A 13195-nucleotide genomic window follows, 5' to 3' on the forward strand; every position below is an offset into this window, starting at 1 on the left:
CTAAGAAAAATAACATATTCTTCATTCATATGTAAATTTATGCTACTATGGTACTTGACTGCAAATGGAAACAACAGAGGAAGTTATAAAATTAATGATCTTCAAACAATATTAACTTGCCATGACTGCATTAATATTCAGCATAACAGGATAGAGTTAGAAGCTTACCTCTCTGATGATGAAATACTATGTGAAACTTCAATCTGCCAAATCGAAGAAGAAACATTGGGCAGAGGAGGAGGCCTTATGGAGAGGCCCATTCAGTAGGGAATTACATCATCAGTTGTGAATGCTCCCCTTTTTACTGAGAGGTCACCAAGACATCAGGACTCAGATGTGATGTTTATTTTAAATTAACATTTTCTATGGAAAAAGTTGATTTTTGCCTCCATGTGAAAGAGTTAGTAAGCATTATAATAATTATTATTATGTTTATTCCCTGCATTATATCAGAAAGTTTATAGAAAATAATCACTTAAACTAAGTTTCTCCTTACTCATTTAAATGGTATATTAAGGTGACCCACCTATTTTTAACAATGTTTCAGTAACTATTTTATTTTAACAAGGGGAAAGGGAAACCAGTAGAACAAATTGAGTGGCTCTGGCAAATGTAAGAGCATTGGTATTACTTTTTGGTTAATTACTTATTCTTTTAAATCTTGTTTCTATGGATTAAAAATTTGTGGATGAGCTAGGCTGTGGTTATTAACTGGTTAATCCTCAAAATATCTGTCAGGTTCAGAGAAACATTTCATAAAAGCGGGGTCTTAGAGTCCTCTCTGACGAGAGATATCCCTTGGAGAATCACATAAGACTGTCTTTTCTTAGACATAGTCACTTGGATCAAATAGGAGCATCTGAGCACAGGGTAACAATTTACTTGACCTTGGCCAGATTTTCTGCTCAGATCTAAAGGAGTTGGAGGACGATTGGAAAGGAGATATGAAAGAGAAGAGAAAGGGCGAGATTTGTTTGTTCTGGAGGTGCTTGTGTGTGTGTGTGTGTGTGTGTGTGTGTGCGCGTGTGTGTGTGTGTGAGCACTCAGTGGCTCATTTAGGTCTGATTCTTTGCAACACTATGGACTTTGGCCAGCAGGCTCCTCTGCCCATGGGGATTTTCCCAGCAAGAACACTGGATGGGTTGCCATTTCCTCCTGCAGGGGTCTTCCCGACCCAAGGATTGAACCTGTGTCTCCTGAGATGCAGACAGATTCTTTACCACTGAGCCATCTGGGAAGCTCAGAGGTGCTACTAAGCCTCACTAGAGACTGAGTCAGACTGAATCAGCCGGAGATAAAATCAAAAATATCAGCCAGTTCTGAGTTTTTTTTGTTTTATTTTTAACCTCCACCACTTCATGGGTGCATGAAATTGAGTAAGATCAATCACCTATCTCTTGCGTATAAAATGGGGCTAATACATTTTCTTTGCAGGGCTGTTTTAGGGCTTTAAGATAATGAGTAGGAAAAGCCTGATCCAGTTTCTGGCATACAGTAGGAAATAATTATCCTTCTTGGCTTCACTTTCCTTTAGCTTCATGCTACCTTTCCATAACTGCTCCAAGAATAGCATCTAAATTTGGAGGTGGCTGAGATGACCACTGATTTGTCCTTTGGCTTTACTTTTTATAACACCACTCACTCTAGTCCCAACAACTTCTAGGTTTTTTCTAATCAAAGAATTTTATGATTCTTCTCTGTACTGCATACCAATCTTTGCTGTCATCATGCAAAATCGAGAGACTAAAGAAAATTTAATGGGCAGACATTTTCAGGTTGCAAGGTCATCCTCTCATGGCACTGTTGTTACTGTGGAAAGCATGGTTTCAGAGCAAGACTCCAGCAGACAAACTCTAGATTTTATTTTAAGATTTTTTCTTTCTTCCTTTTTGAGTCACATAAAATATATCTTTACTCTTTTCTGCTCAGGCAACTTGGTTTTATAGTCATTCACTACAATCCTTCTGACTCTGAGACTAAAGATAAACAAACTTCAGTATTTTTTTCTATCAGGCTTTTAATCTATCATGAGAGTTGGTAACAGTAATTAATAACACAGACACAATGAAAAGATTTTATAGTATGTGTGGTAAAATAATTAACTATTACAGAATTATAATTTAAGTCTCTCCCCTGTAGTAAAAGAACAAGGCCTGCACCAGTATACAAGTCTGAATTAAAAAACTAGAGCTTGATTTAGGCATACCAATGAAAAAAATGTCCTCCAAAAGCAAATTTGAAAGTAAGGAAAAACATTTCTCTTGTGTCAAGATTGTGTAGTATTTTCTAGAAAAAGTAAATCAGGTACATGGTGGTAGTTTCATGTCAATGTTTTGATTTTCTTATTTTTTAAAGAATGGATTTAAACTCTTGATATAAAGCAGACTTTTAATTTCCCGTTTTTCAAAGACAATATTGAAAGGTCATCTTCTAGCTTCAAAAGCTTAAAGAAATGACTCATTCTACCACTATTGTCGTAAGGGCTTCAAAATCAAATTTCCGGTCAGTATTGTTCATTTTGATTTGGCAAATATGTATCCCTTTTTATGTGATGTAAGACGGATTATTTTTAAGAGCTTTTGTTTCTGGTTTCTATGTTTTGTGTAGTAGATCTTCAGAAAAATCCAACAAATAGATAAAAAGAACACTCCATGCTTTAATGAAATATAATGTTTGTGTGGGCTGTAACAAAATCTCTGATAGAGATTCAGAGATGATCTGGAAAGTTTCTCGTTTTATTAATCTCAGATTTATCTTTACAAACTGATTTATTTTTTATTGCTTCCTAATTAGTTAAGATAGCTACTTTCAGAAAGGTGAGCATTCTCAAGATGAAGACTTGGTTCCCCAGAAGTGTAGCAGCAATCAAACGGGACCTATGCCAGAGTATGGGTCATCAGTGAACGAGGCTTATATCAGACCAAGTCCAGAAAACTTTCCTTTTTCTCTCTAGTGATCAGAAACCGTGGAAGCGTCTGTGCCTAAAGAGACACGGTAGAGCATTTGGAAGAGGAGCTGGGATGGCCTGAGGGTCAGGGCTGAAAGGCTGTGTGTGAAAGGATTGAATGCCCTGGGGAAAGTTCCAGGGTCACCTCTGGATTGTGGTCTGGTTCCAGTTGGGTTCAGTGGACTTGCTCTGGCTGAACGAACTCCAGGAAAACCTAGTTAGTCCAGATTCTTTGAGGAGCAAACAACAAATGGATTCTCAGCTCACCAATGACTAATTAGAAAATCTCGGATTATCCTCAGAATTGACTTTTCAAAAACTATTTTATTTATTATTTATTTGGCTGCACTGGGTCTTCACAGCAGCACCCAGGGGTTCTTTAGTTCCCCAACCAAGGATAGAGTCTGGGCCCCCTGCATTGGAAGCACAGAGTCTTAGCCACTGGGCCACCAGGGAAGTCCCTCAGAGTTGACTTTTAATCAAGACATATTTATTAACCAATATTACATGCTTCAAGGCCATCTAATTTCAAATTTTCCCTAAACAAACTTTGTTTATTTATTGATATGTGTGTACTCGGTCGTGTCTGACTCTGTGACTCCATTGACTGTACCCTGCCAGGTTCCCCATTCCATGGAATTTCCCAGGCAAGAATCCTGGAGTGGGTAGCCATTTCCTCCCCCAGGGGATCTTCTGAACCCAGGGACAGGGACTGAACCCCGCCCCCCAGTCTCCAGCACTGGCATGTGGATTTTTTACTACTGTGCGACCTGGGAAGCCCAAGTTAATTCACATACCCCTATGAAAAGTTAGATATCTTCAATGGTAGATCAAAGAGATCAGAACTCAGAGAATGATTAAGGCATTTGTTCTTCTCATCGCTAGCCACCTCAGTTCAGTTCAGTTCAGTCGCTCAGTCGTGTCCGACTCTTTGCGACCCCATGAATCACAGCACACCAGGCCTCCCTGTCCATCACCAACTCCCGGAGTTCACTCAAACTCATGTCCATCGAGTTGGTGATGCCATCCAGCCATCTCATTCTCTGTCTTCCCCTTCTCCTCCCACCCCCAATCCCTCCCAGCATCAGACTCTTTTCCAGTGAGTCAACACGTCGCAGGAGATGGCCAAATTATTGGAGTTTCAGCTTTAGCATCAGTCCTTCCAATGAACACCCAGGATTGATCTCCTCCAGAATGGACTGGTTGGATCTCCTTGCAGTCCAAGGGACTCTCAAGAGTCTTCTCCTGCACCACAGTTCAAAAGCATCAATTCTTCGGTGCTCAGCTTTCTTCACGGTCCAACTCTCACATCCATACATGACCACGGGAAAAACCATAGCCTTGACTAGACGGACCTTTGTTGGCAAAGTAATGTCTCTTCTTTTTAATATGCTATCTAGGTTGGTCATAACTTTCCTTCCAAGGAGTAAGCGTCTTTTAATTTCATGGCTGCAATCAGCATCTGCAGTGATTTTGGAGCTCCCAAAAATAAAGTCTGACATTGTTTCCACTGTTTCCCCATCTATTTCCCACCCTTCAGTTTTTTTTTCTTCATAATTTATTTCTTTAAAATTTCCAAATACCACTCTATTAACATGATTTTCTTCATAATGTTTTTTCAAAAACCTTTTTTTGAACTTTAATAAAATCCTCCTACTTAGGAAATTAGGACTGTTTATGTTCCAGTTTTCCTTAGCCTGGAAGACAGGAATCACTTCCACCTGTGTTGCTAAAAACATGACAACAGGCCCCAAATGGAGTTCTTTATACTAAATTCTCCATCAAAACTGAGACACCTTTCAATAGTCCGTTTTTTGCCTGGTGTGATTTCCTTATTCCTAAGCCTTCTGCTCGTAAAAGCCTTTCATTTTGTATAGGTCCTCGGAGCTCCTTTCTTTCAGTCACAGTGGATGTTGTCTAAATCACGGATGGATGAACAAAGCCAATAAGATCTTTAAAATGTATTCAGATGAGTTTTTCTGAACAGTGTGCCTTTAATTTTGTCAAAATTGTTATTATTTTATCGGTTTATAAGAAACAATATTTATTGAGAACATCAAATACTTTCCGAGAAAAGAACCCAGTGCAGAACATGATCAAGAATATCCAGAGACATGAGTAGAGAGATTCCAGTTCCTCCTGAAGAAACAAACATACTTTTGAAATTTTGAATGCCACTGCAGTATTTACTAACTTTATTAAAAACACTAAAAAAAAAGACTTGTTAATTTACGGTCGAAATTCCAGATTCCATTGTTTGGTCACTCCCTTTTATCTCCCCTATCTCAAATTTTGACTGAAAATCTGTAATTGGTCTGGTGATTTTCCAGGAAGAGAAGAAGCGGGGATAGTTTATCTTTGGAAGTGTAAGAAATTCCCAGGGATTAGAACACCATAAGAGAACTAATTTGTACTGGATTTAAATATTACTTCAATTGTTCACAAGAAATTTTGAGTTAAGCTGAAATGGATTACTTGCAGGCTGCGTATACCCTCTTTTCTCTGAACGTTAATCAACTATTTATTAGTCCCTTAGGAGTTTAAGCCTCTGAAATAAGCATGAAGTCAACCAAAGATGCGGACCTCACAGGTGAAAGGGCCGAAATTTCCTAGAGTTCAGGGACTGCTCTCAGTAGTTAGGCAGTAAGGAGGCTTTCGGTCTGAAACTTGCAAGGTTGCTTTGGAGGACGGCCCCAGCTCTGTCAAGACCCACTTAGTTTTGCATCTGAAGAGTCCGCCTCCTGGGAGCACAGGCTCAGAGCGAACCTGAGGCCGCGAAGGGCGGCCACGTCGCCCCGCCGGGCGCAGCGCGCGGGCGACTCGGCTCCCCGGCCTCCGGGTTCGAGGCTCCGCGCCGCTAACTTCGGGCCAATCAGCGCGCGGCGTCGCCGCCGCGTCCCCGCGCCCGCCGTGGCCTCCGCCGCTCGCGGCCGAGCCGGACCCGGGACGCGGAGGGGCCGGGCCGCGGCGGAGCCTGGAGTCGGCGGGGAGGTGGGGATTCCGGGAGGGAGGCTCCATTTCCTCCTGCCCGCCGGCCTCTCCCGGCCGCCCCGGCACCCCCGTTCCCCGGTGCCGGCGCTGAGGGCGGCGGCGGCGCGGCGGGACCATGCTGGGCATGTACGTGCCGGACAGGTTCTCCCTGAAGTCCTCCCGCGTTCAGGACGGCATGGGGCTCTACACGGCCCGCCGCGTGAGGAAGGTGGGTGACGCGGCGGCGGCCCGCGCGCGCCCTCGGCCGCGCTCCCCTCAGCCGCGCGCGCCGCCGCCCTGCGGGAGCCCCGCGGGCAGCCGGGCCGGCGGGGCGGCCTCCGAGCCCCGCTCCGCCCGAGCCGGCGGCGCCACGTAGGTGCGGCGGGGCGCGCTCGGCCGCCGGCCGCCCTGCGGCGAGATGTCTCTCCTCCGCCGCAGGAAGTGAGGCGGACTGCTGCCTCCCTCCGCCTCGGCCCCGGCGCGGGGTTGTGCTGGCGCTGGCAGAGGCACGCGCGGCGGCCGTCTCGGGCGCGCACGCAGCTCCGCCGCCCTTCTTGCTTCAGGATGGGGCAGTGAGTCCAGAGACGCCGCGCTTTCCCGGTGGGGATGGGGGTGGGGTGCGGCCCACGGCGCCGCGTTACCGCAGGCCCCAGTGCCTCGTTCAGGCATCCAGCAGTTCTTCCCTTCTTTTCAAAATGTGTGTTCTGGGAGGTGCCGTCTAGATAATGTTTGAATCTTGGCCCCTTTCTCTCAGTTTTTCTGGATTTTTCTCCCTCTCTCCTTCCAGAAGTTTAGAGACACGTGAGTAGGACCAGCACGTGGCACTTCTCGTCAGGGAATGGCCTGGAAATGCTGGAGGTTGAAAGCAGACACTTAGGAGGAGAGATTATGGGAAAATACCAAGCCTTTGTATCTGCTGAGACTCTGTTACAGCCGTCATTCCGAAGGATAGGTAATATCTCAAACCGTGGAGGCAGCGCTGAAGTGCGCAGGACTGAGAGCCAGCGTTTACTGAGCAGCTACTTGGTGCTAGGGCCCATACGTGCTATTTGATCTCTGTTGGTAGTTTCACTAGCGTTAACACTCCTGCGAGAACAGTCTTAATCTGCGTGCAGGAGAGAAAAAAACAGAAGGACTTGGAGGTTAAATTTCCTGCAGAGTTAGTGAGTTAGGCTGCAAACCCCTTGCTTCTTGGTCCAAACCCCACGTTGTTTTCAGATCTTTTCTGCCATCTTCCCAGCACCCGTCACGCCAACTCTGTGAGGTTTGGGCGAGAGCAGGTTTGTTCTGTGAAGGTGGGCTAACAGGAGCTTCGCAAGAGGCACCTGCGACACAGGGATGTCTTTCATTTGAGTATGAGTTTTCCCCACCCCCTCACCTAAGGAGCAGGTGAAGGAAGGTGCACAGGTGCCTCAGAAGGCCTTCATTGACAGTGGGGCCTGTAAGTAACACCCATGGTAAAATTGGGAGTGATAACCCCGCTATTTACTCTTTTAAATAGGAGAGTGGGAGAATGCTCCAAGGTGAAAAGCAGGTGTCAGCACTATCTGAATAGGTGTTTTTGCCAAAATGGTAAACTTCTGCTCTTTCACAGAAGTTGAGATTCAGTTTTTATTTTTCTCACAAGACATGAAAATTCCCAAGTGGATTTTTCTTGAAGGTCTCAGGACGAATGTAAGTACTTAAAAAACATAGTTCTTAATCATTAGTTTAATGGTGGTGGTTTAGTTGCTAAGTCGTGTCCGACTCTTGCGACCCCATGGACTGTAGCCCACCAGGCTCCTCTCCTCATGGGATTTTCCAGGCAAGAATACTGGAGTGGGTTGCCATTTCTTTCTCCAGGGGCTCTTCCTGACCCAGGGATCTAGCAATATACTAAAATTGTAGAAATATTAGAGTTACTAAATTGTTCTTATTTTGCCTTACTAAGATTTCTAGAAAGAGCTAACTGATATATGTTCTTTTGATATTTTTATTTCAAGTTATTTTTCCAAGAATTAAGTTATTTGGAAGTTTTAAATTATTTTGTGGTGCAGAGTGAACAACTTCCAAAATTATATATTACTGCAGTACTTACAGATACTTATGTTTTCTTGGTTTATGTAACTTCAACATGTAAAACACATGGTTTCATCTAGGTCATAACTAGAATTCTTAACCTGTATTTCAAGTGAATCTTCAGATGTTTGCAATAAGTTCAAATGATATACTGTTAGTGACAAAGTTTAGTTGTGATCACAAGATACTCAGTCATAAGGTAATTGATCATGGGCAAGTTCATTGATGCTAAAAATGACCTTGTAGGTTTCAGCTCCTTTGCCTTCCAAAAACAGGTCTAAAGCTGAAGCTGAATGGCAGATTTTAGTGGTGCTGTGGAGTTGGTGATGGACAGGGAGGCCTGGTGTGTTGTGATTCATGGAGTCGCAAAGAGTTGGACACGACTGAGTGACTGAACTGAACTGAAAGCTAAAGCAGAATATCGGTGTGGTGCATCCCTTACCTGTTTGCATATAGTTTCCTGATGCTTAACTATGTTTCAGGTTACCTTGTACTAGGTGGAACTCTGACCTTTAATCAAAGGATCTGAGAAAAAAATATTTTAGCAGCTATATTAAGGATCTTACTTAAAAGTCTTTTGTTCTTTATTCTGAACAAATTTTGGAATCTCATTTTAGGTTTTTAAGTCGGAAGTTATAGATGTTTTCAGTTCAGTCGCTCAGTCATGTCCAACTCTTTGTGACCCCATGAATCACAGCATGCCAGGCCTCCCTGTCCATCACCAGCTCCCGGAATTCACTCGAACTCATGTCCATCGAGTTGGTGATGCCGTCCATTCATCTCATTCTCTGTTGTCCCCGTCTCCTCCCACCCCCAATCCCTCCAAGCATCAGTCTTTTCCAGTGAGTCAGCTTGTCGCATGAGGTGGCCAAAGAATTGGAGTTTCAGCTTTAGCAACAGTCCTTCCAATGAACACCCAGGATTGATCTCCTTTAGAATGGACTGGTTGGATCTCCTTTAGTACACTGTTATAACATGTATGCTTGCATGTTATTATTGCCACATTCAGACTAAAATTGAAGAAGGGAAAACCACTAGACCATTTAGTTCAGTTCAGTCGCTTAGTCGTGTCCGACTCTTTGCGACCCCATGAATCACAGCACGCCAGGCCTCCCTGTCCATCACCAAATCCCGGAGTTTACTCAAACCCATGTCCATCAAGTCGGTGATGCCATCCAGCCATCTCATTTTCTGCCGTCCCTTCTCCTCCTGCCCCCAGTTCTTCCCATCATCAGACTCTTTTCCAGTGAGTCAGCTCGTCGCAAGAGGTGGCCAAAGTATTGGAGTTTCAGCTTTAGCATCAGTCCTTCCAATGAACACCCAGGATTGATCTCCTTTAGAATGGACTGGTTGGAACTCCTTGCAGTCCACGGGACTCTCAAGAGTCTTCTCCAGCACCACAGTTCAAAAGCATCAATTCTTCGGCGCTCAGCTTTCTTCACAGTCTAACTCTGAAGTGAAGAGGAACTAAAAAGCCTCTTGATGAAAGTGAAAGAGGAGAGTGAAAAGGTTGGCTTGAAGCTCAACATTCAGAAAACACAGATCATGGCATCTGGTCCCATTACTTCATGGGAAATAGATGGGGTAACAGTGGAAACAGTGTCAGACTTTATTTTTTTGGGCTCCAAAATCACTGCGGATGCTGATTGCAGCCATGAAATTAAAAGACGCTTACTCCTTGGAAGGAAAGTTATGACCAACCTAGATAGTATATTAAAAAGTAGAGACATTACTTTGCCAACAAAGGTCCGTCTAGTCAAGGCTGTGGTTTTTCCCGTGGTCATGTATGGATGTGAGAGTTGGACTGTGAAGACCATTCAGATATGACTTAAATCCCTTATGATTATACAGTGGAAGTGAGAAATAGTTACAAGGGATTAGATTTGATAAAAGTGCCTAAAAAACGTATGGACAGAGTTTCGTGACATTGTACAGGAGACAGGGATCAAGACCATTCCCAAGAAAAAGAAATGCAAAAAAGCACAATGGCTGTCTGAGGAGGCCTTACAAATAGCTGTGAAAACGAGAGAAGTGAAAAGCATAGGAGAAAAGGAAAGATATACCCATTTGAATGCAGAGTTTCAAAGAATAGCAAGGAGAGAGAAGAAAGTCTTTCTCAGTGATCAGTGCAAAGAAATAGAGGAAAATAATAGAATGGGAAAGACTAGAGATCTCTTCAGGAAAATTAGAGATACCAAGGAAACATTTCATGCAAAGATGGGCTCGATAAAGGACAGAAGTGGTATGGACCTAACAGAAGCAGAAGATATTAAGAAGAGGTGGCAAGAATACACTGAAGTTGTACAATTGTACAATAAAGAACTTCATTATCCAGATGATCACGATGGTGTGATCACTCACCTAGAGCCAGACATCCTGGAATGTGAAGTCAAGTGGGCCTTAGGAAGTATCACTATGAACAAAGCTAGTGGACGTTATGGGTTTCTAGTTGAGCTATTTCAAATCCTGAAAGACGATGCTGTGAAAGTGCTGTACTCAAAATGCCAGCAAATTTGGAAAACTCAGCAGTGGCCACAGGACTGGAAAAGGTCAGTTTTCGTTCCAATCCTGAAAAAAGGCACTGCCAAAGAATGCTCAAACTACCACTCAATTGCACTCATCTCACATGCTAGTAAAATAATGTTCAACATTCTCCAAGCCAGGCTTCAGCAGTACGTGAACTGTGAACTTCCAGATGTTCAAACTGGTTTTAGAAAAGGCAGAGGAACCAGAGGTCAAATTGCCAATATCCATTGGATCATCGAAAAAGCAAGAGAGTTCCAGATAAACATCTATTTCTGCTTTATTGACTATGCCAAAGCCTTTGACTGTTTGGATCACAGTAAACTGTGGAAAATTCTTCAAGCCGTGGGAATACCAGACCACCTGACCTGGCTCTTGAGAAATCTGTATACAGGTCATGAAGCAATAGTTAGAACTGGACATGGAACAACAGACTGGTTCCAAATAGGAAAAGGAGTATGTCAAGGCTATATATTGTCACCCTGATTATTTAACTTATATGCAGAGTACATAATAAGAAACACTGGGCTGGATGAAGCACAAGCTGGAATCAAGATTGCCAGGAGAAATATCAATAACCTCAGATATGCAGATGATACCACACTTATGGGAGAAAGTGAAGAAGAATTAAAGATCCTCTTGGTGAAAGAGGAAAGTGAAAAAGCAGGCTTAAAGCTCAACATTCAGAAAACTGAGATCATGGCATCTGGTCCCATCACTTCATGGCAAATAGATGGGGAAACAGTGAAAACAGTGACAGGTTTTTGTTTTCTTGGGCTCCAAAATCACTGCAGATGGTGACTACAGCCATTTAATTAAAAGATGCTTTCTCCTTGGATGAAAATCTATGACCAACCTAGATAGCATATTCAAAAGCAGAGATATTCCTTTGCCAGCAGAGGTCTGTCTAGTCAGTTCAGTTCAGTTCAGTCGCTCAGTCATGTCCGACTCTTTGTGACCCCATGAATTGCAGCAGGCCAGGCCTCCTTGTCCATCACCAACTCCTGGAGTTCACGCAAACTCACGTGCATCGAGTCGGTGATGCCATCCAGTTATCTCATCCTCTGTCGTCCCCTTCTCCTCCTGCCCCCAATCCCTCCCATCTTTAGGGTCTTTTCCAGTGAGTCAACTCTTCGCATGAGGTGGCCAAAGTATTGGAGTTTCAGCCTCAGCATCAGTTCCAGTGAACACCCGGGACTGGTCTCTTTTAGAATGGACTGGTTGGATCTCCCTGCAGTCCAAGGGACTCTCAAGAGTCTTCTCCAACACCACAGTTCAAAAGTATCAATTCTTTGGCGTTCAGCTTTATTCATAGTCCAACTCTCACATCCATACATGACCACTGGAAAAACCATAGTCTTGACTAGACGGAACTTTGTTGGCAAAGTAATATCTCTGCGTTTTAGTATGCTATCTAGTTTGGTCATAACTTTCCTTCCAAGGAGTAAGTGTCTTTTAATTTCATGGCTGCAATCAGTATCCGCAGTGATTTTGGAGTCCCCGAAAATAAAGTCTGCCACTGTTTCCATTGTTTCCTCATCTATTTCCCATGAAGTGATGGGACCAGATGCCGTGATCTTAATTTTCTGACTGTTGAGCTTTAAGCCAACTTATTCACTCTCCTCTTTCACTTTAATCAAGAGGCTTTTGGCTGTGTTTTTTCCACCAGTCATGTATGGATGTGAGACTTGGACTCTAAAGAAAGCTGAAGAATTGATGCTTTTGAACAGTGGTGTTGGAGAGGACTCTTAAGAGTCCCTTGGACTGCAACGAGATCCAACCAGTCCATCCTAAAGGAAATCATTCCTGAATATTCATTGGAAGGACTAATGTTGAAGTTGAAACTCCAGTACTTTGGCCACTTGTGAGCACTGACTCATTTGAAAAGACCCTAATGCTGGGGAAGATTGAAGGCCGGATGAGAAGGGGATGACAGATGGTTGGATAGCATCACTGACTCAATGGACGTGAGTTTGAGTCCGTGAGTTGGTGATGGACAGGGAGGCCTGGTGTGCTGCAGTCCACAGGGTCACAAAGAGTCAAACACGACTGAGCAACTGAACTGAACTGATGCTTGCATAATAATTGTTATTTTTTAGAAAGTTGCAATTTAAGTGATGTGTTGATTTCATAGAATCTTATTGTAGACCTGTACTGATCTTTGGGGATTTTGCTAGACTTTCTACTCGCAGTGCAGCCATCATACTCATCTGGAATTCCCTTACCATTTGAATCCTTTAATCCTTTTCTAGTCCCATCCCTTTTTGTGCGGTGTTTCTTAGAGTCAGGAGGAGGGGGTCTCTGCAGCCAAGTCACCTAATACACTGGTTCCACTTTTGTTCTCCTAGGTTTTTCGTTGGCAGTTGTCTTGTTTTTGTAGTCTTGGTACTGCTCTCTTGCTGTCTGCAACCCACCACCCCCCCTTTTTTTTTTTGCTATAAAGTGTATAAAATGACGAGAAGGAGAAGAAGAAATGGAAGGGACTTCTTTTTCTTTTTTGGCCATTGTGGAATGCCCTCTCCTTTTCTTGTTGTTCATTTGCTAGGTCGTGTCCCACTCTTTTGCCACCGCATGGAGAGTAGTCCAGCAGGCTCCTCTATCCATGGGATTTCCCCGGCAAGAATACTGAAGTGGGTTGCCATTTTCTTCTCCAGAAGATCTTCCAGACCTGGGGATTGATCCTGTGTCTCCTGCTTG

General features: G+C 43.7%; 1 protein-coding gene across 6 annotated transcripts in view; it reads left to right on the forward strand.

Annotated features, from left to right (window-relative positions):
- The first annotated feature begins 5911 nt into the window (after window positions 1–5911).
- The window catches only part of PRDM5 (PR/SET domain 5), a 278236-nt gene continuing 270952 nt past the window's right edge, over window positions 5912–13195 (forward strand). For all 6 annotated transcript variants that reach the window (XM_055435296.2, XM_055435299.2, XM_055435302.2 and 3 more), the window contains exon 1: window positions 5912–6146. In XM_055435296.2, the coding sequence (XP_055291271.1) occupies window positions 6054–6146 (93 nt within the window). In that variant the 5' untranslated portion in view covers window positions 5912–6053. The remainder of the gene's footprint in view (window positions 6147–13195) is intronic.

This window comes from Moschus berezovskii, chromosome 5 (assembly GCF_049115385.1).
Source record: "Moschus berezovskii isolate FMDL1 chromosome 5, NW_MosBer_1.0, whole genome shotgun sequence".
Classification (NCBI taxonomy): domain Eukaryota; kingdom Metazoa; phylum Chordata; class Mammalia; order Artiodactyla; family Moschidae; genus Moschus; species Moschus berezovskii.